At 48.5% G+C, this 26,756-nt stretch overlaps 1 protein-coding gene across 9 annotated transcripts in view; it reads right to left on the bottom strand.

The window, feature by feature from the left end:
- The window catches only part of DENND2B (DENN domain containing 2B), a 159,211-nt gene that overhangs the window by 40,177 nt on the left and 92,278 nt on the right, over positions 1-26,756 (bottom strand). For all 9 annotated transcript variants that reach the window (XM_024558948.4, XM_053924504.1, XM_053924505.2 and 6 more), the window contains one exon: positions 13,283-13,387. In XM_024558948.4, the coding sequence (XP_024414716.2) occupies positions 13,283-13,387 (105 nt within the window). The remainder of the gene's footprint in view (positions 1-13,282; positions 13,388-26,756) is intronic.

The following is a 26,756-nucleotide window of genomic DNA, read 5'->3' as shown; positions in this document are numbered from 1 at the left end:
TCAGAATTCTTCCAAACATTTTTAGTTCAAAGACAGCAGGGTTTTGCCAATCCTGCATGCTCCAAAAGCCTACCTGACCCCAATGCTGTGGCCCTCAGAGCTGGGCAGTCTGGCCTGCAGGCTCCAGAGTGCCATGCCATCCACGGGAAGGCAGCCAGCTGCCCCTGAGCCAGGCTGCTGTCACTGCTCGCTCACACACAGAAAACTGGAGCTGGGGTGAGTCAGGGATTGGCCGACAATTCCCTGTTGGGTCATAGCCTCTGGCTGCCCCTGGTCAACAGGAAACCTCAACATGCTTAAGTTGTTTTTAAAAGGGCAAGTCAAACAAGAGCCATCCCACGTGTACATGGGCACAGATGAGAGAAATTCGGTGCCCAGCCAAGCCAATGACCAAAGAGACTCTGCTCAGTGAAGAGGTGTGACCAGAATAAGCCTCAGCACTCCCCAAGGTAGGGAGCAGCAGGGCAACACGCTGGGCTTGAGTCTGGGGAGATGGAGGCCTCCTCACAACTGAGAGAGGCCTCAGGTCCCTCACTTCTTTCATATGACCACGGATGCAAAAGGTCATCAGTCCAGCCCTATAAGCCAGTGAGTGTCTGGGCTACGCAAAGGACTCCCCGTTTTAGGTAGTCTCCATTGGAGCTAGATACAAGAATAAATAAAAGACAAAATTCCATGTCCTCGTGAAGCTTCAATTCTAGTGGGCGATGACAGACACCGAATGAGAGTCAGAATCTCTTGGCAGCCTTTTCAGATTATACATGTCTCCTCTCTCCAGACGTTCTGACATACGATCTCCTAGGGGTATGTCTCCCAATCCTCAAGGTACAAACTCACCCGTCCATAAAGCTACTGTTACTCTTGGGAAGGAGGGGTGGCAGGACTCCCGTAGGTGGGACACAGAAAAATGGTGACGACCTCTGGTCTAACTCCAGCATGCTTTCAGAAGGAATCAGCAAATGGAGAAGCCAAAGAACTTATATGTATGACCCATGGATATGAACTAAAGGCAGGGGGAGGGGGGACAGAATGCTGGTGGGAGGCATGGTGCAGGGTGGAGTGGAATAAAGGGGAGAAAAAATGGGATGACTGTAATGGCATAATCAATAAAATATACTTAAAAAAAAAAAAGAATCATTCTTCACTTCCCTTAGTAGTTCCAGCATGGAGAAATCCCAAGTTAAAAAGTTTTCTCAGTGCTTAGCCTGCTCTAAGGTTTAGTTTCTCTCCTCTCATGAAGGATCAAACAGAGAAGAGACTGGCCTTCCCTTTTAAAGGTCTTGGTCTTCGTGTCCCTGCTGATCAGGGGCCCAGAGCTGCAAGTGCCCCTGACCCAGCCCCTTGACCCAGGCAGGCCCAATGCGCTCCAGCCACTAGCGATGGGCAAGGGGGCCTGCCCACACTGACCCAGCGTGCAGGCAGCCCTGCTTCATCCCAGAGGAGGCAGCATCCGCTCACTCCGAGGGCCTAGGAATTTGCAAACAATTCCAGTATGGCCCTTCCTTCCCCTCCTGGGGCTACAATTCTTACTTGAGGGCAGAACTCACTGCTATCTCTCCATTTCCTGACTCTGCCCCCTATGAGGAATGTGACCATGGGCAGAGCCAGTCACTCTCTGAGCTTCCAGTTTCAATTCCTCAAAACTGGGCTAACTCAGTGATTTTCAACCCGTGTGGCACAAGAATTTTTAAAACATGCAGTACCTGACTATTTAGTCAGGGGCACTGACCTCTTTTCCCTTAAGATTGTCAAATTAAAAAATGACAACAGCCAACCCAACAATAGCTGTCCAGTATGAACGAATCAAAATTGTATCTATTCTTCATCAGGTCAGCAAAAAATATAAATATATTTTAGTGTGCCACAGAATTTTAGTAATTACTTTATGTGCGCCACGAGATGAAAAAGGCTGACAATCACTGGGCCACCGACGTCACCAGGTTGTCATAATGGGTAAATGAGACTGTGGATGGGAATGCTGGCACACACTAACTCACTAGGATGAGGTGAGTTTTTCAGCAGGTTACGTCAGCCCAGTTGTTCCCAATGGGGGGTGAGAACCTCATGGCCCGAGGGTGCAGGTTTCAGCATAGCCACTGACAAGTTACAGACTTTGAGCAAATAACCAATTCTCTCTAAACCTCAGTTTCCCTATCTGTAAAAATGGAAGCTAAGAGAATGTACCTCAGAAGTCTGCTGTAAGGGAAGAACACCACACACCCCAGGTACTAGACTCAGTGGCTAACACATAGCACTCCATCTCAGCTTGATGACCACTAATATGAAGACGGAGCTGTTCAGAATAATCATTTGGCAAACTTTTTCGAACAGCTTACTGCTCTGTCCTTAGGTTTTAATTGCTCAGGGTGGGAGGGGAAGGGAATAAATTACACACAACCATAAATTCTCTGCAGCTCATGCTACCAAAAGGTGGCATCTGGTTTTCTGCCCCTCGAATCCAGACTGACCTTATGATGTGCTTTGACCAATAGGATGTGGTGGAAATTAAGCCGTCTGAGGTCCAAACTTGAGGTCTCAAGTGGTCTTGCAGTTTCCCCCTTCACACACTTGGAATGCTGCCCTGAGACCGCCACGTCAGGAAGGCTAGTCTTTTAGAGGGTGAGGGGCCATGTGCAGCATAACCAAGGTACCTTAGCCAGCAGCCAGCCACCACATGAGCCGGACACAGGAGTGAGGTCATCTTGGACCCAAATGACCCCAGCTTCATGAGTAAGCCCAGGGGAAACCAGGAGAGGAACTGCCCAGTGAATGCACAGGAATGTGAGGAATAATAGACTGCTCCAAGCCACTAGGTTTTAGGGTGGACCGCTCTAATGCAATAGGAAAATGACACAGGTGGGAAAGGCCGGGCTTGTGGGCAATCGGCCTGACGTATCCCTGTGCCCCCCTCCTCCACTTCCCCACCCACACCCTGGCTGGGTGTCTTCTCACATGGTCTCGTCCCTGTGCTGCTGTGTGCTTCCTTCTCCCCCGACTTTTACTGCTGTGTGTGTCTCCAACTCATTCCACGCAGGAAAGGAAAGGTCCAGATTTGTTCTTTTCCCCTCCTTCGAGCTCCCTCCCCCAAAACGCTGACCTACCTGATGACTAAATCGCCTCCATTCTACATCCTTCACATTGCTGGGACCCGCCCCCCTCCTCACCCTCCCCACTGCTCCTGCTACTTCCTTGGCTCAGATCTTATCTTTCACCAAGACTATTAAAACAAACTTTCAACTTCCCTCTCTGCCTTAGGTCTTACCCCAGTTCAACTCCATCCTCTCATCTGATATCTTTATAAAATACAAAACTCATCATGCTCGAAACTCCACTACGGACAGAATGAAGTGCAAATTCACTGGCATGGAGGACAAGGGCGCCCAAGATCTGGTCACCACCTGTTTTCCTTTGTCATCTCATACTGTCCTTTGTTCAATACAAACCTACATCCCACTCTCAGACACATCAAACCCCTTGCTTTTCACACCTCTAGGCCACCGCACATTGTTTCCCTTGCCTGGAATGATGGCCCGCCCACTGCGCATCTCTGCAGCTCCTTCATGGAGTCTCTCTTGACCTTACCCCCCGCGCCCTGCACCCATCCAGGTGGAGATGGACAATTTTTGATGTTTCCACTGTGCCTGGAAAATTTTCTGTTATGGTGCTTGTAACACTTCATTAACCTACACTGTGTCCTTACTTGCCTCCCTTACTAGGCCGCAAGTGGACCTACTTGAAGGCTGTGGCAGTGTCTTGTTAACCTTGATATCCCTGCTCTTTGCACTGCGAGTAGAATTTAGTAGGAATTAGTTATTTGTGTTGAATGACTAAATGAATGAGTAAAAACACACAGTTAAAACCTGTGTGCCCAGGGCATTGTTCACAGACCCCCTTGCCTCCTTCTTTGTGCCACATGACCTGGAGAACAACACAGAAAGGCACACAGAGCCCTCAGTGCAGCCCATCCCCAAAGCCCTCTGCCATAAGGCAAAAGCTGTAGGCTAGATCAAGACTCAAGAGACCCAGGTTCTCCTCTGGTCCTGGTCCCACCATTACCTGGGTGTGCTCACGGACAAGTCACCTAAAAATTCTCTGAGCCTCAGGTTCTTTGTCTCTAAGTCAGGGAGAAAACTCTTGCTCTGAGTATCCAGATAAACTAGCTGGGAGACTAAGGGGATGCAAATTTTAAAAGTGTTTGGGCACCATAAGTAGTTCCATGAAGGTAGGAGAAATATGAAAGAAAAGTACTAAGTGGCTAAAAGGCACCTAAGGCTCCTCTGCTCACGTCATCTCTCACTCTCTCCTCTGAAATCCCAGAGCTCGCCCCCAGGGGGGCAGAATTGTGAAACTGGGCACTCGTGCCCTGTCGGCGGGCCGCCAGGCCTGCTGCTCCGCACAGGAGTGGACGCCAACACTGCAGCACATGCCTGGCCAAAACCAGCATTTCAGGGGAGGGAGCAAGATAAACAGAAGGAGAGAGAAGAAAGCAGGGAGAATGTAAAGGAAATTTAAAAGAAACAGAGGAGCATAAACACACACAGACGAATGCATAAAACAAGTGGGTAGGATATAAAGAGTATGAACTAAGGTGTGGAAAAAAATTTAAAGAGAAAGCAGTGTGTGTGTGTCAGTGTGTCTGTGTGTCCGTGAGTGTGTATCTGTGTGTGTCTCTGTGTGCATGTATGCATAAAGTGAGAGTTAAGATGCAAAATGTGTGCCTTTCCCTCTGGTATTGTTTCACAAGAACACGACTGAACCCCTGGGATAGTTACCTGGGCTACTGTCAAGTAACGCAGCAGGAAGCGTTAGTGGCAAGGGATGCCCCATTAATGGTTGAGTGCACCCATGGGGCTTTTTTGCAGGAAAGGCTATCGTTAATCCTCGATGAGAACACAGTTCTCTGAACTCCGGGCTTCTGAGAGTAATCAGGAAGAGAAACAAGTTGGGGTCAGCTGGGGAAGGTTCCTGGGAGTCTTGGAAACAGACCTGGGCATCAAGATGGGCTGTTGTGCCATGAAGTGAGTTTGTTTGCAGGCTGAGGTTACATAAGGTCCAGCTTCCAATATGCTTAGTCCCTCCTAAGCAGCTGTCTAGCCTGCTTCCAAGTGAAAGCTCTGGGAGTTGGCCGTTCACCATTCTCGGCTGCTCAACTAGGGTGGGCCCTATCGGCTCGGTGGGCATCAGCACCCTCCCACCACTCAGTCACTGCCCCAACTCTGGAGATGGCAATCTTACTGGACTTCCCCAAGACCATGCTCTGAGGCACACAGGAGCAGAGAAGGGAGGAAGGCTGCTTGAGTCCTATCAGTATGTACAGAAATTTGGGTCCCAGGCCAGAGCAGAGGCTCAGCTCAGTGACTCCCACTGATATTCAACTCTGGGACAGCTGTGACACAAAGCCAAAGGACAGGGTGACACTCACAACTTGGCCTTCCTGTTCCCAAAGCAACCTCATCTGGAATGGTTGGATGGCTGCACCTCTACGTGGGACTACATCTGGGCCACCACATACAGAGACCCTTGAGGTCAGTCACACCTTGTTAGGGTGAGCAGAATGGTAGCTAACCAGAGTCTGAACAGAAACAGGGTCCCCTTTTCACCTCCAGGAAGCTCATCTAAGAATCCACCACAGCCTTACCTGCCTGCCCTCAAGCGGATTTCCAGGGAAGTACAAAGAGGCCTGGTGAGCTCTTCTCTGGGTGGGAACCCCAAGTCCTCCAAGAAACAGCAGCAATGAATATAGAGGACTGACAAGACAGAAGCCCTGTCTGAGGCAGGTATAATATGATGCCTCATAGGAACATCCCCAGGGCCCTCGTCCAGGAACAAAGGGACTGTGCATAAAGCAGAACCAGGTACCATGCAAGGCCAAGAGGGAGAGACATGCAGCTCCAGGAAACCCTGCTAAAGACCCTGGTGACGGTTTTAAAAACATGGTCCTCAAACTCTTTGACATGTCTCCCGCCTCTTGAACCTAGGCTCTGTGACTACCTGGCGGACAGAATAGAGCAGAAGTGAATCTGTGCCACTTTTCAGGCCTAGGCCTCAAGTAACCAGCAGCCCCCACTTCCTGTCCCCACACTGTGAGGAAGCCCCGGGCACATGGAACCGGCACATGCAGGTGTCTGACAACATTCTTAAGAGTCTTAGAAGCCTGGTCATTCACAAGGGATCTGCACGCCCACCCTTGGGAGCCCTAGAAGGCCCTTCGTGGATCTGTGAGAGCCTATGAGGCAACACTGAAATTCTTTTTGAGGTCTTGACAAAGGATCTTTTAGTCCCACTCTAGATTTTTAAAGATTTGTTGTGGGATAATTAAATCACAATAAAGTGGACAATTTAAAGAGTACAGTTTGATGAGTCCACACACACACACACACACACACACACACACACACGCACTATAAAACCATCCATAATCTGGAACCCATTTCTTCCTTTTTAAAAAAATTTTTCACTTACAGTTTACTTTCAGTACTATTTTGTATTGGTTTCAGGTATTCAGCATAGTGGTTAGATAATGATATACTTTACAAAGTGTCCCCCCTGGTATTTACAGTACCCACCTGGCATGATACACAGTTATTACAATTTTACTGACTATATTATCTATGCTGTACTTCACATCCCCATGACTATTCTCTAACTGCCAATTTGTTCTTCTTAATCCCCTCGCCTCTTTCACCCAGCCCCCTAACCTACTCCCCTCTGGCAACCACCTGTCTGCTCTCTGTGTCTCTTAGTCTGTTCCAATTTTGTCTGTTCATTAATCTTGTTCCTCAGATTCCACATATAAATGGAATGAAACCACATAGTATTTGTCTTTCTCTAACTTATTTCACTGAGTACAATACCCTCTAGGTCTATCGATGCTGTTGCAAATGATAACATTTCATTCTTTTTTATGTGGAAGCCATTTCTTAAATTGAGAATTTTTTCCTGTCTAGAGAGAATGAGCATAAAATAAGTCTTATTTTCTAATCCAGAAAGCCCTTTCTCATTTATGTTTCCTTTAAAATTTTGCTTGAACACTAAATAGATCCATTTTCTGGCTCATTTCTTTTCTCTTTTACTATAGGCAGGTAGAATAAGTTTATAGGACTTCACATCAAGAGCACTTAAGGAACTGCACACAGTAAAAAAGATGGCACCCCAAGAGTCGCATCTATGCTGGACCTGATTTGTATACCAAGATCCTAGGCTTCAAGCTGGTATCACTAACAGGATGAGACTTTGGATCTTAAGGGAGAGAATGAGTGTATTTTGCATTTGGGAAGGACGTGAATTTTTGTGACCAGAGAGCAGATGGTGGCAGACTGCATTTCCCAAAGACAGTGGCCACAACACTTTCCATCTCCCACCTCCTTCTCACAGTGCGACGCTGATGCTCTCATCGAGCAGGAACCATTTTCCTTCCCCTCGTGTGACGCTGTGACTTTTAATAAATAAATAAATTTGGTTTTCATTCCTGTTTCTGGCACAGAGCTTCAAAACCCTTGGAATTTCCTAAGCAAGACAGGGATAAGGATGTCTTTTGTTATGTTAATGAAGTGACTTCTGGATCCCAGCTAAGGTTGGGAGGTGATTTCTGGGAGAACCAACCTGGTGATAAGAGGGTTGGAGCTTTCAGTCACACCCCGGACCTCTGGGGAGAAATGAAGGGCCGGAGGTTGACTCAATCACCAATGGCCAATGATTTAATCAATGGCGCCTATGTAATAGCACCTCCATAAACACCCGAAAGGACAAGGCAGAGAACTTCCAGGTTGGTGAACCAGAATGCTTCCATGTGCCACCAGCCAGGCCTAAGCTCCGTGTGGACAGAAGTTCCTTGGTTTGGGACTTCGCCCTACCTATCTCTTTATCTGGTTGTCAATTCCTATCTCTTAATACATCCTTTGTGATAAATGGGTAATCTAGTGAGCAGTTCCTGAATTCTGTGAGCTGCTCTAGCAAATCAGGCCCAAGGCAGGGGTCATGGAAATCTCTGGTTTACCATCAGTCGGTCAGAAGCTCAAGTGACAACCTGGGCTTGCAACTGGCATCTGAAGTGGGAGGCAGTCTTATAGGACTGAGTGGAATTGTAGGCCACCAAGCCAGTGTCGGAGAATTTCTTAGTGGTGTGGGGGGAATCCCTCACCCCCCACACACTCCACACTGGAAATCGATGAAGCTCTTCACCTTGAACTTAGGCAGACCTTTGCTATTTCCTTAATAAAGTAAAACAGAAAAGGCACTATGCAATATCTGAGACTACATCAGCAAAATGCCATACATTTCTGACTTGTTCTTCTGAGATGCTCACTCTCAGAACCCTGATGTCATCCGTGAAAGCATGCAGCCCAACACGGAGGCCATGTGCAGGCATCCCCCTATGAGGTCCCGTCTGACCACCAGCATCAGCAGGCAGACCTGCACAAGAATGAGCCTTCGGATGATGCCAGCCCCTAGCCATTCGTCACCCCCAAACTTCAGGACACCCCAACTGATGCCGCAAAGAATAGAGATGGGCTTTCCCTAATAAGCCCTACCCAAATCGCAACTTATGAGCAAAGTATATGACTGTTAATGTTTTAAATCACTAACACAATGTTTTTGGGCACTGATGTTTGAGCCAACCTTGGTTTAGGGTTGTTTGTTACACAATGATAAATAACTGGATTAATACAGATGACATCATGGTTGGATTTTAGGAAGCATCTCAGGTAACAGTGGGGCTACAGCCTTAGGTCTTCCTTTAACCTACAGTCACTACTCTCAGGAGATTTTTCTTACCTTTCTCTTGAAATCTAAGGTATAGGGTTCAAATCTGTACCCACTTTGGCAGTGAGATCTTAAGACCTCTCTGGATTTCACCATATCCCAAACGAAGGCATCCTCTGCACAGAAACCTGCCCAGGTGAGTGAAGTTATGGTTCCACTGTCAATTAGCTCTATGTGGGCTTTGGCTTCCTCATATGTAACATCAGGTAACTGAGCCAAAAGGTTCCCACGATTCCCCTCCACCTCTAAGACTCCAAAAGGGCATGTGCTGTGTCCGCAAGGAGTTCCAACCGACTGCGGAAATAAGACCCACACAAATGTCCACCCCATGAGGCACTGTTTGATAAGTGCCATTTGGAGGCTCCAAACCAAGGTTCTAAGAGGGAATGCTGAAGGGAGAGGAATCCTTCCTAGCTGGGAGGCCAAGAAAAGCACTGGGAGGGAAATAACTAACATTTTTTTGCATCCAGATTGGCAGAAATGTAAGGTTTGCATAGAGAGCAGTAAGATAAGGCTAAAACGAAAGACCAGGCTTTTCATGAAAGCTTGTAAGCCGGGCCAAGTTTGACGGTATCACAGATGACAATTGTGCTTGAGCAGGGAGATTCCAGTAATGTTTGTAGGGAGGTGAACGTAGAAGTACATTAAAAAATAACAGGAGGGCCAAACAAGCTAGCCTTAAGTTCTCCCTCCCCTTGGCTTCGTAGCCTTCGGAATACTTTGTCTTTCCTGCGTCTCAGTTTCCCCTTCTGTGAAACAAGTGGGTTAGACTGAATGAACTCCATGGTTCCTTTTCAGCTCTGCCTTTGTAAGAGTCTATGGACTGAACACAAAGGGAGTTCAAAGTTATCAAGACCCATTAGGAAGGCACAGTAGTAGCTTTTGCTCTAAGAGGCTGATCTCCCAGCCATCTAGTTAACTGGTCAACAAATAGTTAACTGTTTTGTACATATTAGGCATTGTTCCAGGCTCAGGGGAGAAGTAAAAAGTTGGGCAAAGCCCTTGACCCCCAGATGTCTACACTGTTACAGGCACCCAGGTTTCCCACACCTACACCCACAGGCGAGTTCCCAAACACAATACCGACAGCCCGGATTTCCAAGTCACGGTGACCCGGGTGCTGGAGTTTCGCGGTGAAGAAGCTGTCGAGGAAACCAGCAGGCATGGCAAGTCTTCTAAAAACAGCCCCTGCCGCCTGCCAGGTCTTACAGCACATGTGGAATCTCCTGAGAGCAACACAAGGCAAAGCTCACACCACCGCGGAGGCTGAACTAGCTCTAACACAACACTCCCTTGCTCGCAAGTCACCACTGCTTCTAGTCCCACCCCAGCTCCTCCACACCAAGGTCATTAAGCCTGACCTCTGGAATTCAAAGGAGCTTTGAGAATCCCCCTTCCCACACCCAGAATCGGATGCAACATCTTCTGAGCTGGGGCAGGAACAGCCTGTGAAGAGGGTATATCTGGCAACTAAGGGTGATGCCTCATCAACGAAGAGAAAGGGAAACCTACCTGGCTCCAGGGGACCAGACATGGCAAAGAACAAAACTTTGGTGGTCCAATCAAATGGCTTAGATGTCCTCCTCCTACATACCTATCTTGCCTAATGAAGACCGGGCTAACAAAGGAAAAGGAAGAAGATAAATTAGCAAAACACCCGTAAAAAACTAACAATGAAATGGAATTCAGGATCTTTAACCCTATTGACTTAGCGGTAGCACCAGGTGAAGTCTCATTCAAATTAAGGATACAGCCTTGCAAATACATATCTTGACAGTTCCACAGGGTCCCATCCGTCCCTCCCCACCAGCTTCCCATGCCCCAGAGGACGCTCTGTCCCCACGTCTGACATAAATGCCTGTTAGTACACTGGTTCCCTCTGCCTCCATGTGGATGACATGGAGGTCCCCATGGCAGCTAGGGAGTCAAAGGCCCAGCTTTCCAAGGTCCTAGGACCCCTACACTCCCCAGTCAGTTTCTGCCGGTCACACCAGAGAGTCTTTTCCCACCGGGACCCCTGGGCTGACAATGAAAAAACATCTGCCAAACACCTAGGGAAAGGTCAGACTAAGAGATTCGGATGCCAATGTCATCAATCCAAGTTGTAAATGCCTTGAAGAAAGAGAATGGATCATCCCTCTTTGTCCCCTACTGTCCACCACAGAGCCTGGCACCCAGGAGGAGAGCCCTCAGGGTTCACTGACAATGACTTCGTCAGTGAACTGGTGACCTACTGCCCTGCTCAGCCCAAGGAACACCCCCCCAGATGTGGCTGGGGGTGAAGGCAGCCTGAGAAGCCACCAGATGACAATTTCCAAATGACACCTACAGTCCGGCGGCAGCCTCTGAGAGAAGGGGGCGGCTAGTCACAGAGGCCTTGGACTCCATGCCGGAAGCCCAGGAGAGGAGGAAGGTAAGGAAGCACAAGCGTGGCAGGAAGGAAGGAAGAGAAGCGACGACTTAGATGGGAGGCTGCAAAGAGGCTTTTTTTAGGCACATCAGAGGCTCAGATATGTACAAACACCGTCCATCTGGTTAGGATGCTAAGCACGCTAAGAAGCTAAAGAAGCAGCTTCTTAAAACATTTAAAACATATAGATATGTTTCTCAGTAGAAACCATCCGCAGCCCTGGTTCTGCTCTGTGACTGATGTAAACATGCACCGCGCCACCCCCAGAGTGAGAATGAGAAGGAAAAATGAACACTTAAAGGGGTTACGGGCTACCAGGAACGGTAATTTCTAATTCAAGTTCTAAACACACTGTTTTCTTCAAAATTAAGAATAAGACCATACAATCACATATAATGTTTATTTCTCCCGTACAGCTTCACATTAAAGATGTGAGAACCTTCACTGACCCCCAGTCTCTGGCTACCACCAGGCTGCTATGAGCCCAGCAAAGCAGCTCCCTGGGAGCTGACAAGGGGAGATGAAGGCTCTGCGACCTAGACCTGTTTCTGCCTTGGCCACCACATGCTCTGGGAGAATTCAGTTTTCCTGTCTGTTTTACCCAAGAAGTTGATGGTCCCTGCCAGTCTTGGCCTCACCCAGCACAGGGAAGCAAACAAGCAAGCAAGCACCTGTAGGCTGGGATAAGAAGGTATGTGGGCAGAAGGCAGGGGGTTCTTACTGGTCTTCTTGCCACAGAGTGGACATTCAGTTTGTTTGTCTAAGTACCAAGCTCTTAGGTACTTCACAAGTCAGAACCTACCCATCTCCGTTTGTTCGGCTGACACAGTCCATCCAGACCCTTTCCACTGGGACCAAACCCTGCGCATGTGGCATAGGAAACTCCTCCTGCCTCATCCATGCAGGTGACTCCCCAGGGGCTACGTCCTGCACCCCATTCTGCCCACCATATCTGAACTCCCGCTCTGAATGAATCACACATCCAATACCCCTGGCCCGACATGAGGGTGCTGCACCCCACTGGGCTCAGCCTGGCACTGCACAGCCCAGACATCCCGGAAGGAACAGCCCTACCCCAACCTAAGCAGGGCGTGCTTCTCATAGCTAGTTGTCCATTCTAGTGGCTGAGGCACCAAAGTCAAATCTGTCCACCTGAGATTCAGCAGAAGGGGCTGTGAAAGGTATGCAGCTTTAATAAAAGAGCCCGGAGGTTCTTCCAGGACATCGGTGTCAGGCGCTGGTCAAGACTGGAGAAGCGCTGGTGAGAACTGGACATCACCTGCCAGCTCTGGAAGCTTTCGTCCCATCACAGGGAGGGAGCTGCCATGCACTGAGTGGCTTTGTCAGACTCTATGCTAAGCACCGACACATACTATGTCAGTTAGTCCTCACAGCAACTGTGTAACATAAGTACTATTACCGTTTTACAGAGGAATAATCAAGCGTTTAGAAGGCATAAGAAAACACCCTGTGACCTAAGTAGTTAAAGCTTAGATTTAAAGCCAGTTGTATGAGTCCAAAACAGTGGCTTCTCTATGGCCCAACATTCCCACTTTTAAAAGGAAGACAAAACCAGCAGAGTAGGTTACAGTTTAGGCTGACTGCAATTCCCGAAGCTGCTTTGCTTGCAGCCCAGCCTCAGTTCTTGCAGACCCAGACTCCTGCTGGGAACTTGTACTGATGGGCATAACCGCCGCCCCCTTACCCCCAGTGAGGTCAGCCTCCGTGCTGCAGCACAGCCTAGCTCAGGGGCAGCCCCCCAAGCTGTCCCCATTTTGCGAAAAAGAAACTTCCAGAAGAACATCAGCTGCTTCTTGTTGGCTCCATTCCTGGAGCTCTAGGCTCCTCCAACAGCACAAAGCAAAGCGTGTTTTGCGGTCCCTGTTTCTCTCTCCTGGGGAGACTTAGAGAACTAGAAAATATCCGCCTTATTTTTGCTTCATGGTCAGCGTGAGCTGGGCCCAGATCAGTCACCGAGGTGACTGTCAGAGTCATGATGACACTCGTTTACAACCTGCCAGGGACCCTGCCCAGGAGCCAGGCCACTTGACTGTCCCTTGATGGCACCCTGCAGTGAGCCCCATCCCCCAACAGTGCTCCCCTACTCACCTGCTCAGAGTCCCCCGAGGGGCCTTAGTGCCTCCAGCTCCGTGGGTGATGCTGGAATTCTTGTTGGCAGTCATGGTCATTTCGGCTCTCTGCAAACCCAGAGCCCTGCAAAGACAAGGCCTATAAGCCAAGTTTCCTCGGGCAGCCCGAAGCACCTCAAACATTTCCAGATGACCTCCAAAACTGCCAAGAGGGTTTCTGCGGCGGGTGGTAGCAACCACTTCCCCACATATATTTAATTCTACATGTTAAAGCTTAAGAGCCTCTAAGGACCCCTGGTCTGGGTTGGGAAGAGAGTCCGTGAGCTAACAGATGACTTATCTGTTCACAGAAAATGATTTAAAAAAAACTCCACCTATATCCTACCTCTTCCCATTTAAATTAGTTCCTCAAATTCCTAGCATGCCATACAGCCTTTATGAATGTTGCCATATTTGCATACCTCCTGAAAAACTATTCAGTATTTTTCTTGAATCGACTTGAAATTGACTTGCTTTTCTTAAAATGTTCTAAAGCCCTGGCCAGGTCACTCAATTGGTTGGAGCGTTGTCCTGTCCACCAGAAACGTTGCAGGTTTGATTCCCACTCAGGGCACATAGCTAGGTTGCAGGTTTGATACCCAATGGGGTGTGTATGGGTGGCAACTGATTGATGTTTCGCTCTTTCTCAAATCAGTAAATTTATCCTTGGGTGAGGATTTCAAAAAAAAGACATAAACTGATTATGTCAAAATAAAAAAACTTTTGTGCTATTAAAAAATTACCATCAAGAATGTAAAAAGACACCCACAGAGTGGGAGAAATTATTTGCAAATCATACATCTGCTAAGGAACTTGTGTCTAGAACACATAATGAGCTCTTACAACTCAATACCAGAAAGACAAATATCCCAATTAAAAAGCAGATAAGGGATTTGAATAGACATTTCTCCAAAGAAATAAAATTGGCCAATCAACACGTGAAATGATGTTCACATTAGGAAAAAACGTATCAAAACCACAAAGAGGTATCACTTTACAGGCATTAGGATGACTATAATCAAAAAGAGAAAAACAAGTGTTCATGAGGTTGTGAAGAAACTGGGACCTTTATTCAAAATGTGCAGCCACTTTGGAAGTTCTTCAAAAAGTTATACTCAGAGTTACCATATGACCCCTCACCACCCACTCCTAGGTATATATCCAAGGGAGAAGAAAGCATCATGTCCACACAAATACTTGTCCACACCAAGGTTCCTAACAGTGTTACTCATAATAGCCAGAGTGGAAACAACCCGCTGCTCACCAACAGATGCGCGCATAAACAGCATGGGTATATGCATACAATGGAACATTATTCAGACATAAAAAGGAAGAAAGTACACTGATACAGTATACATTCTACAACACGGATAACCCCGATGCCATTTTTTTTTTTTTTTTGGAAAATGTCCAGAAGAGGACAAATCTATAGAGACAGAAAGTCCATCAGTGGTGGCTGAGGGGTGGGTTGAGGGTAGAAGAATGGGGAGTGACTGAATGAATATGAAGGTTTCTATTTGGGGTGAAGAGAAGTTCTGGAATTACATAATGGCGATGGCTACATAATTCTGTGAATATTCAATTAAAAACAACTGAATTATACACTTTATATGAGTGAATTTTATCATAGGTGCATATCTCAATATGGATGCTGAAATAAAACTTAAGAGCAAAACAAATTTTTTAAGTGCCTTGGAAAGTGGATGGGACACAACCACTGTGAAGTGTGCCCTGGCCCAGGGACTGTGCCCTCACGGACGCCGGACAGGGCAGGAACAGCAGCCCTCTCACTCTGACTGGCATTCTCATCTCACTGACTAAAGTCAAGTGTATCAGATGTGAAAGCTCAACATAGTTATTTATGGCCACTGATGACCTTAATCCAAGAGGCCCTCTATTACCTGGACACAAATAAGTGATTGTCTCGATGACAAAAATAGGCCGAACCCTAATTCTTTATACCCCTCACACTGCTTTCCCAACTTCAACATGAAATGCACTCCCTCAAATTGCTTTAACTTCACAGAAGCTGTCGGGGTTGCAGTTCTGGTGACGGTGGTAGTGGGTGGAGTGGGAGCTGGAAAGGGGGGACGCTGCCAGCAGGCAAAGGGGTGATTATTGATGGCGAGAGCAATGAGACACTCCTCTAAGGTGAATGCTGCAGGTGCTTTAGGGAAAAGGCAGCCAGCCCCGAGCTGCACTCTTATCCTTCATAAAGTGGAGAAAAGCTATCCCTACCTGTTGGGGAAAAAACCTTTGTAAACTGAAGTACACAGCATAACGTTAGTGATGACGATGATGAGGTGGAGGAAGAGGAAGAGGCCATCCGGCCACCAGAGCTCCGGTGAGACACTCTTTACTTGCACCAGCCCAGTGCCAAGTTACGTGCTTGGCACGGGGCTGTGTGTGTAACAGGAAGAAGGGAGAGAAGGGGCAGCCCCTGGGAGCTTTTCCAGGCCAGTTTTCAGGGTCGGCAGGGAGCACAGAGTTACAAGGAATCAACCTGCTGAGCATAAGCCTTCAGCTGAACCCATGGTAACAACGGTTGCAACAGCCACGTAGCCCATCGAAACAGCACTGGGCACGCTCTAGCAGCTCCAGGGCAAGCCCCCAGGGAAAGGGTAGAAGCCTTGTGGAAAGACTGAAGACAGAAATATCTTAAAAGGACATGATGAAAAATATATTCTCCCCCTGAATTCTGAACATAAGGAGGGGAGACACACTGCTCTGAAATGCTGTTACGTGGTTGAATATGAGCACAAAGCCAACTTGGTAAGAAGAAAAAGTGTAGGTGATGCTGACATTTGCTTGGTCCGAGAACAAATATCCTGTGAAGATGTTGGTTCCACTCTCCAAGGCACTTAAAGAATTTGTTTTGCTCTTAAGTTTTATTTCAGCATCCATATTGAGATATGCACCTATGATAAAATTCACTCATATAAAGTGTATAATTCAGTTGTTTTTAATTGAATATTCACAGAATTGTGTAGCCATCGCCATTATGTAATTCCAGAACTTTTCTTCACCCCAAATAGAAACCTTCATATTCATTCAGTCACTCCCCATTCTTCTACCCTCAACCCACCCCTCAGCGACCACTGATGGATTTCTGCCTCTACAGAAACAAGTATCCTGTGAAGACATTGGTTCCAAGAACCAATAGAGGTGTGAATCAAAACTGCTGCCAGGCCCATGGCAGGGACCCTTGGTCACACCTCTGCAAAAGCATAGCTTGATTCTCAGAAGTGGCCTTGGAGTTAAGGCATCTTGCGCAGGCACTGCTAAGAACCCAAGAGGGCCCAGTAAGTCAGAAGAACAGATAAAAAGTATCTTCTTCACACTGTCCTCCCTCCTGCCTGCTCTCCATAGGCCAGATCTAGAAGGGTCAGTGGGTAATCTAGGGGGTTGAGGAACTGAGGACCCGGCTAATCCTTCACGCCTGCAGCTCAGACATGAGCATTCTGCACAGCTGGCTTCCTAGGGGACAGCGCTTCTCCCAGGGCGCTGAAAGCAACCTCGGCCTCTCATCTGTGCTTTTAGCCTGACACCTTGGTTAGTCAGGCTGAAGCAGAGGAAATAACCACTGGGAATGGAGCAGAGAAGCAAGGGGCTGAGGGGCTGCTTCGTATTTCCCAGGCCCATCAATGGCAGAGTCCAAACAGAAACTGCATATCTGGAAAAATGGAATTACTGAGCTCCAGAGAAAGGAACACAATAGTGCACCTCTAGAATTTTTCTGCAAACTCTGCATTGAGACAAAGAGACCCCAGACCCGGAAACATAAGGTGCAGAGGGACGAACACCTGACTTGGAGTTAGATACCTAAGTCCAAGCCCGCCTCTGTCAACTGCTACGGAAGTGACACTGAATGGGTGTTTTCCAAGACTCAACTTTCTCATGATAAGAGCAATAGTAACAACATGACCTACCTCACATGACTGTTATGTTTGGCACAGAGAAGCTTAATAGTACATGGCTTTTCTTCCAGCTCATGTTTTTCTAGGTATTTGGAAGGCAACCTCTCCACTCACAAGCTTGAGTCACTTTTCTGACTCCCTGGCACTGCCATTTGGTATGTTTACTCTATTCTAGGCACTTGCAAAGGTACAAGATATAAAAACTGACGGACACGATCCCCGCCCTGGAGAAGCTAACTGTAAAGGGAGAAAAGTCAAGTAAAGGGAAGGCCTCATAGCGAGGCAGCATTTGAAGCAAGCCTCAACCTCTTTGTTACCCACAGTAATTGGACCTAAGGAAAAGCAAAGGTACATTTACTAGGAGACATGCTGCTAGATTCTCTGTATAATCATAATAGCTACAGTTATAAGCACTTCATATGTATTAAATCCTTGTAACAACCTTATGAAGTAGGCTCTATATTTACACATTATGGGGGAAATCAAAGTACAGAGCAATTAAACAGCTTGCTCCAAGTCACACAGCTAGAAAGTGCAAGGCAGGAATTTGAGCCCACGCGGCTGCCCCCATGCCCCGGCTCTGAGCCAGGACCCTGCAGGGCCCCCAGGCACCCTCTCATTCAGCGCTCACCATTCTATGCGGTGGCAGATCATACAGACCCGTTTTCTCAATCAGGAAATTTAGGTTCAGAAAGATGAGAAGATGGGCTCAAGATCACTCACCTAGTGAAGGAACAGGGTGGGAATGTGGACTCAGCTCCACCTGACTCCACCATCTACTTACTTTCCTTGACATCAATGGGGTGCTTGTTAAATATGCCGAGTCCCAGGCCCCACCTCCACCTCCTGAACGGGAGTCTATAGGGATGAGGCCTAGGAATTTGCATTTTCAGAAAGCACTTTAGATTAGTCCCATCTACCCGTAAGTATGAAAGCATGTGTCCTACAGCATGCTCTCTGAGGATTTAGAAAGGTATGAAGGGGCAGTACCAATCATCTTCCCAAGAGTCGGCCTAGCTGTGAGCAAATGAAGACGAACACTTGGTTCCTCTTCCTCCCCCGACCCCTCAGCTTCTTCCACCCTGTGCAGACCTGCTGACCCAGAATGGCAAAGGAGCACGTACATCACTGGATCCAGTGAAAGGTGTGCTCGGAGCTCTTGTATCTCAAAACAGCTCTTCCTGCCACCCACCTCTGGTTGCTAACAACTGCTCTCCTCACTTTCTCCTCGCTTGTGTTCCTGGGGAAAAAAAGTTTATACCCAAAGACACAAACTGGTTGTTGGCAAGAGCAAAAAAATATCTCGCTTGGCCTTCCCTTTATTTGGAAAACCTTTGAATCAGTTGTCAAACATTTTAAAAATTGGGTGGGTACAAATAAAAATACAAATAAAAATTCAGATTTTTTGGCTTCTCTTGAAAAATCAGAAAATCTGCCATCACTGCCTGAATGTCTATACAGTATGCCTACAGTCAGCCAGACGTGAGAAGTGGCCCATTTAGAAGCAACAAGCTCTCTCCAATTTCCCTCCCCACCCAGCGCCAGCAGTGGCCAGCCTCAGTGCAGCTCTGTACCGGCCCTCCCAGGCAGCAGGTGAGTACTGCAGCCCCAGCAGGGCAGGGCTGGGAGGTGCCGCACTGTGGACAGCCACGCAAGCTTCCTGGGTGGCTGAGCCTGAGCGGTGCAGGGAAGAAGAGCCTATTCCAGCGCAGGGCATCGCCCCCTGGCCACCCGAAAACCCACAGCTACTCCCCTCAAGTGCCACTGGGAGAAAGAGCCTCTGGAAGGAGCCCGGCTTTTGCTCAGGCCAGCCTTCGTCTTATAACACTCTCCCAGCTTCCCAAATGCTCCCTCTCCCCACCATCCAACCCCATCACCCCATCAGGAGACTCTCCCCAAGGTCCAAGAAGAGCCCCCCTGGAGGTCAGTCTCTGAAGGGAACACCTTCTGAGGGGCGCCCCGCCTGTAAGAATGAACTTCCTTATCCTACAGCAAAACACTGTTGCCCCTTGTTTAGGTGACATCTCTGAGTGTCTATCTGGTACTTTTCCGTAGGCCTAACTGTGGACGTGACAGTATGCCTTGTCCCCAAAGAAGGAGCCGTCTGAACCCTGAGAGTGATGAGGAACAGATGCAGGCACTGGGAGGGAAGCCCCCCACTCCGCTGAGGCTGAAGACCCCATCAAGAGGAGATGCGCTGCCGGGCATCCTGCTTTCCTCGTCCAGGTAAGAAGGCGAGACAGCCGACAACAGGAACCTCCAAACCACATGAGAGAATCTCTGGCAACATCTACATTCCACTCATTTCTTAAGCAATCTCTCATGTGAAAGCAATAGCTTAGGAAACAGCCCAAAGGGAAGAAAGAAAAAGGCGAGAAGGGAGCTGAGCCCTGCGTGTGCCCCAAGGGCCTGCCTGTGGCCCACAGCTCGGCACAGCTGTGGTCCGACTCCCAAAGGCCAACCTGCCCACTCACCCCACCCCAGGAACACCAATCAGACCCTCCTGACCCTGTCACAGACTCTCCCCTGTAACCTTTCTCCATCCCTAGGCCCTGGTCAAAGAGATAATGAACAAACTGCCCCACCCACCCCCCACCCACCCACAGCCAGGCCTAGCTCTTTAATGTCTTCCTCCCAGAGGCTTGGCACCCAGTGTTGCCCCTGCAAGCTTCAGGGAGGGCCACCACTAGGAGGAGTTCCTTTTCAGTACCCAAGTCAGAGCCCTCAAAAATGTGAGAGCTTGATTCTTCCCTTCTCTCCTGCAGGTGTCCATGGACGGGGCAAAGGTGGAAAGAGCTCTGTGTACCTTCCACAGCTCAGCCAGGACTAACAGCTCCAGGCCTTGCTGTAACAGCTCACCTGCACAGCCCAGCTGGTCTCTGGCATTGCTGGGCAGTTCAGCCAGCCCACAGATCTGACAGTCTGGCCCCTTCTGGCCCCACGTGGCTGAGAAGGCTGTAGGAGAGTACTGGCTAGTTCTCCATCTCTATACTTGGCAGAGTTCTGCACCCAAAAAAGGTGCTCAAATAATTGCTAACTGACTTGTTAACTGAGGACAAAAGAGGGCCCCAAGGAGTCAAAGGCAAGCATGACAAAGGGCCCTGGAAATTCGAGCACTGGCCATACCCCTTCAGGTGCACATCTCCTCTTCCAAAAGTCCGTAGCTATGAAATCGTGGAGAGTTCTCCAACTGCAGCTGCCACCTAGTTGACTGTCAGTGGCAGGCCTCCCCCGCCTGCCTCCCCGCCTACCTCCCGCCCACCTCCTGCCTCTCACCCCTCAGCCAATCCTGATCTTCACACGTGTCCCTATTAGACCCCCAGGCAGTAGTACATTCTCACCCAACCCAGCCCTGAGGAAGGACTGTTCTTGGAAAATCTGCCTTCAGCTCCTCCAGGTCGGCTTTCCCCTCTTTCCTCCCCTCCTTTCCTGATCCATCTCTCACTGGTTTATCTGCCCACAATCTTGTCTTTGGCTCTGCTATGCCTAAAACCAAAGGGCTAGAAGGGAAAGGGGAGGAAGGGGGCTTGAGGTTGGGGGGTTGGGGCTCTAAAGCTTTAGAAAGGGAGCTAGGAGGGATTTTCTCAAGTCTATTCCATAAGGCCCTTTCCCCTCTCACTACTTCTACCTACCTCGCACCTTGGGTCTTTTTCATTCCAGCCTTAGGTTCTGGGATTCTAGGTCCAGAAAGCCTTTCAAGCAAAAATGTCAAGGGGATTATGAGCCCAGTCAGTAGAGAGGAACAAGACCTGTTTTGCTGGGAGGTCAGAGGGATGGCTGGGTATTTTGACAGGTCCCTACCAGGGTGAAATCCTCCTCAACCAGCCACAGGAAAAGAGGATTTTCAGTGTTGTTGTTGAACAATAATCCAAAACAAAATTAAGCTCTCTTCCCATCTCTTCAGCGTCCACTTATCACTCCCACATCCTCTTTCCCAACCCTCCTCCTCAAAGAGCCCTTGAAGTTTGGGTTTTCAACCCCGACCATTTTCAATCCCCTTTCCTGCCAGATGGTCCTTCTCCACTTGAGTACAGATTTCTGTGGAGGTTTGAAGCTGGTTTTAAACATTTCCTGAAAGCCTGAAATGGGGTAAGGGTTTGTTCGGCAATTCCGGGCCAAAGAAAATCTGGTTGCTTCCAAGACAGTTTTAAAGACCTAGACGCAGCTGTTTCTGCCAGTCTGGAAACAGCCTCTCAGCAAGCAGCTCAGCCCAGCTCTGCCAGGACAGCGGGGCCCACTCTGCCCCATGGCTTGCCACCACTGGGAAAAAGAGAGTAGAATGAAGGCTTGCCCCACAAAGGGCCCTGGTCCTGGGGGCTAACCACTTTGGCAAGAACAATTTGGTGGGTCCCTAGTCGTGGTGACGCGTGAAAGGCCACAGACCTATCTCACACCAGTGCCTTCCCCTGGCCAGCCCTGGCAGACCAGCTGCCAGCTTCTGCCCCTGCAAGGAATGTCACGCCTCCAAGCTTTTGGTTCAACCAGCTCCTTCTATGTTGATGTCCTCTACCTCCATTCTTTCTTAAATAATCAGTTCAAATGTCAACTACTTTCTGAAGCCTTTCCTGATCCTAAGTCGTCCTCATTCTCACCCCTCCCATGCTCTCTGGTCCAGTTGAACTCAACCCGATTGATGGCAACATGCCTCCCCTGCTCTAGAAAAACACCCCCCGCCCCCAAGCTGGCATTCTCAGAAGACTTGGAAACAGTAAGGGTGAAGGGCCTGGGACTGAGCAAGTCTCAATACCTCTGTTTTCCTGTCTGTAGCATAGGGAGAACACCCCATCTCTATAGTGAGGACATGAAGATTAATGTGACACCATCTATAAAAAAACCAGAGGATTCTCAAAGCCAAAAGGGAACACACTTGAAGTCTCTGGGCCAAAGGTTTAGCTTTCCCCCAACTCTCAGCCTTAACTCTGTCTCCCTTGTCCTCACTATTTCAGCTGACTTCGCTCCCTACCTCCCTGAGCAAACAGAAACCATTGGAACAGACCCTCAGTAAGCTACCACCATCGATCACCTTTACCCACCACCGGCATCAGTGCTGATCTCCTCACTTCTTTGCTCAGAACCCCCATGTAGCTCCCGACCACTCAGGGTAAAAGCCAAAGTCTTCACAATGACTTATACAAGGCCCTGCCTCATCTGGGTCCCCATGATATCTCTGACCTCATTTCAACTACTCCTTCCACACCAGCCACGTTATCTCATTAGTTCCTCAAACACAGCACACACATTCCTACCTCAGGGCCTTCACACCTATTCTGTCCTGGAGCTAGAACACACTCCCCTGAGAGAATCTGCTCCCTCCTCTCCCAGGTCTTTGGTCAAATGTCATCTTCTTAGAGAGATCTTCCTTCCCTGACCACACTATAAAAAAATTAGTATTAAAATTGCTATTTAAAAAATCCTCCTTCACCCCTCTACCCCTACAAGCCCTATTCCCCACTTTTTGTTTCAGTTTTTCCTTTTCTCCACAGCACTGATCACCATCTAGCGCAGTACTTTTCTTTTCCATGTATGCTTATAGAAGCTCCATGAGGCTATCTAAAGCCTCACGCGTTTGTCCACAGTTGTATCCTCGGTGCCTGGAATAGTCCCTGGGGCATAGGAGACCCTCGATTAATACTTTTGAGTGAAAAAACATTTGTCGCCAGCTTAGAGTTGTCCTCCCTGGACAGGGACAGCAGTTTTAGGCTCTGTTTGGGATCCAGGCTCACCTTCCAACCCCACCAGCCTTCCCAGTTCAGTCTGACTCACCTGTAGCAACCACACCCCCTCAGATAATCAAAAGAGGGCCATGCACTCTGAGCACCCAAAAGATCCAGGGTAGGAATGCTTTCAGCCCAAGAACTCAACTGAAATTGCTCTCTGCAAAGATTACCATCATTTTTCCATTGAAAGTGGCAAAGGTCCTTTCTCTGGGGCTTACTGAATTACAGGGCCTCCCTTCCCTGACCTCTACTGTCTGGGAGACCGACCACTGATCAGCCCTCTCTGAAGCACTGCAATGAGCTCCCTCGGTCTGCAGCACACTCTCTGGAGTAGCTGTGCACACCCTGCCGGGAGCTCTTTATGCTCACCCAAAGGGGGCACAGGTTAAGGACAGCTGGGAAACACTGTTGGCAAAATGCGGGGGGGGGGGGGGGGGGGGGGGCGGACGGAGAGAGAGACAGGTGTGGGCATTTAAGATGTTCATTTGTTTCATCAAGAACCATTTGCGAGCATGCTGCTGCACTGCACTCTGCACCTTGCCCTTGGGCAGCGCCCCCATCCCGGCCTGAGAAAAAAACAGTAAAGAAAAGACTCTGGAACAATGTAACAAGAGCTGGGACAGAAGTGTGAACACAGAGCTCTGGGAGCAAGGAGAAAGACAGCCATGAAGTGGCCAGGAGGGATGTGGGGGAGGGCTTCTGGGGGAGCAGGAAGAAACACTGGGCTGAGTCTTGTAGGACCTGTGGAAGATAAAGAAGGCAGAACGCTGCAAGCATTAGGAAACAGATGAGTAAAAGCCAAGGAGACGTTGAAGCAAGCTGAGATTTTTGAACAGGACACAAAAAGCAATAATGATAATAGAAAACATTGAAAAATCAGACTACATTAATTAAGAATTCTGTTCATTAAAAAAAATGCCATTTAGAGAGTGAAGAGGAACCTACAGAGCAGGTACACAGCTTGCAGGGCTTGGCAGATTTGGGAGCATTAAACACACAGAGCGAAGTTATCAGGAAAAGTAGAGTAAATCCCAAACTGCAGAGGTCGGCCAGGTCACTAGGGCTGAACTTCTCCTCTTTACAGAAAAGCCCTTTGTTCCTCACTTTTGCAAGGGAGGGGAAGGAAGTGCCCATGTACAACCAGGCTCTGCTGGTCCTATCCTTGTATTTATCTCACTTAATCTACCTGTCATTATCTCTATTTTATGGGCGAAGAAACTGAGGCGCAGGTTAAGTAACTTGCCCAGGGTTTCACAGCAAGTGGCAGGCCCCAGAGTCCTGACAAGTTGGTGCTGAGCTCTTTGGCTCCTCTGGACATCAGTCCTTTGGTTGCTGTCACATCTTACGGCAAGAAGCCTGCATCCCAAACACACTCCTGGCAGCCCAACTCTGTCTGGATGCAATTAGAAAAGAATATTGGCAGAAGTCTCATGCCTGGCCCCCAAATTCTTGGTGTTAAAAACCCATTTTTCTTGAAGTCAACTATCACAGGGCCCTGAATCAACATGAAATAAATATAAGAGATGCTCCTCTTTCGAAGTCCTTCGGGCCTTTGTCCTCACGGTTCCTCCCCGCTCATGGCGAGAGGCACTCCCAACTCAGACCCTGGTCAGGGCAAGGCCCTCCCCCCCGCAACACGGTCCAGCGGCAGCTGAGACTGCAGACAAGGGAAGTCAATCCATCCATCTGTCCAATTTCTTCTTTTCTTTGACATCCAGACTTTTATTTAAATATACCTAAAAGAAGAGTCTCTTCTTTTCTTTTTTTATTGTATTTTTTTTTCCTGCCCAACTTTTTAAGCATCATGACAGGGGCACAATTTGCCTCTTTTCGCTCCTTTAAACAAGTCTACTTGGCAATTTCAGGTCTGTGGCTCTGGAACTGGGCGCCGAGGGCCCGGGGGCACTGCAGTGCATGGCCGGGCTGCTGCAAGACAGTTTACGTTTCTGAGGGAGACAGAGCAAAACTCAACATTTGTCAGACACCCCATGACTTGCCAGTTTTGACATCAGATTGCACTACCTGCTTTTCAGCAATGTCATTTCTTTGTGAAGCTGTGTTTTTCAGCAGCTGCTGCGATTAAAAAATAATAATAATAAGCTAGGACCACGGGAAAAGCAATGTGGACCAGGAAACGAGGATGGCAGTATTCAGTCTGATTCCAGGATGTGAGACGTTGTGCAGTGTCCAGTACATCCCACGAGTTAGTAATTGTGGTTATTTCAGAAGGAAGTAATATTTTTCCTTTGACTTTATGTAGAATTCTTTCAAATGGCTATACACTTACTGTATCATTTAGACCTAAGTACTTAGTAAATGAAACTCAGGTTTCCTTTTGGCCTATGGGCACTGTGAAAAATTACTGAAACTCTAGGGACCCATGACCTGGGAACGTTTGGGAACTTCTGCAGCAGGTGTGGTTAAGTCTGCATGCGGGAGCCAAGAGGGAGTTCCCAGGGCAAGCCCAACCCTGTCCCAGCAGCAGGCGGACAGCAGGCTTGGGGACTACAGATGGCACACCCAGGCTTCCCGCAGCGGCTCACCGAACAGCTGCCCCTCTGCTTGAACAGAAGGGGCTCCCTGTCGGACCAGAGGCTGTGCATCTCCTTCAGCTTCGCCCCAGGCTCCCAGGCTCTCCTCAGAACTCCCTCCCTGAAAAGCTCTGTTTATGAGTCAAACTCAAAGCTGGCCCAGGGGCCGGCCAGCAGGGGACTCCCACACATGCTCAGACTTGGGTAATGTCTACAAACCAAACCATTAGTCCACAGAGGGAGGGAGCAATGGGAATCTGGGAGAGGGTTTCCACTGACAGCCCAACCACTGAAAGGCCAAGTGGGCTTTTGGGGTGAAGATTTGCATGAAAATAACTCCTTTGTTCCCAAGGGGCATCTTGCCCCTTACAGTCCCTCCCTCCATTCTTCCCTGAAGTCACGATCCTCTGCTGGTGACATCACAGCTGTTGATACAATGGTCAACTTTTGTGATGTCACGAGCCTCAGCTTTCACGATTTTGGTGGGGAGTGGGGATAGAGAATGTGACAAAGGGCAGGAATAGAATAAAGTTATAGAACTGGAATTTGTTTTTTCATGCTAATTTCCCTGGTGATAAAGGGCAGTGACTCAGAAAAGGAAATGCAAGCCACTGGCATTAGGCTGTGTGCAGATTCATCTACACCAAGGGGAAAGGGGCAGGAGGGCACACAAGGCCAGAAAGGAGTTTTCAATGCCAGGATTACCCAAATGTGAAGATGTTCTCAGTCTGGCCCAGCCCAAGACGCTCTCCTCCCATCATTCCTCCCATCATTCACTGTCTGAGCCCGGAGTGAGTGGGGGAAAGCTGAAACGCACAAAAGGCTCCAGGCTGCAACATGCCCTGGAGATTGCCGGGGATATTACATTGAGTTCTGGACTCCACACTGTCCGAGGGACAGACTCAGGGCTGCATCCTGAGGATGGCGAGCAGGATGCAGCGGGCCCTCAAAAACACATCACGTGAGGAATGACGCCAGCACCTGAGAGCGTTCACTAGGGAGCGGTCTGTGGACGGGGAAGCTGGCAATTGCCTTGAGAATTCTGAAAGGCTCTCAAGTGCAATGGGGACTACGTGTGTTTGCTGTGGTCCCCCAAAGAGACTTCAGACAATGAGAAGATCGGAATGGCCAAAATGAGGAGGAACTTTTTATTCTTAAATTCCAACTAGAGACTGTAGTTTTCTTTTTATTTTAAATCCTTACTTCTCCATTACAGACTATGCTCTAGAGGATAAGGACTATCTGTTACCATAGTATATCCCAGAGCTTACACATAGTAGGTGCTTATT

The sequence above is a fragment of the Desmodus rotundus genome, chromosome 5, assembly GCF_022682495.2.
Source record: "Desmodus rotundus isolate HL8 chromosome 5, HLdesRot8A.1, whole genome shotgun sequence".
In the NCBI taxonomy this organism is placed as follows: Eukaryota; Metazoa; Chordata; class Mammalia; order Chiroptera; family Phyllostomidae; genus Desmodus; species Desmodus rotundus.
The sequence above is the reverse complement of the archived record's forward strand: the minus strand, read 5'-3'. Positions and strand labels throughout refer to the sequence as shown.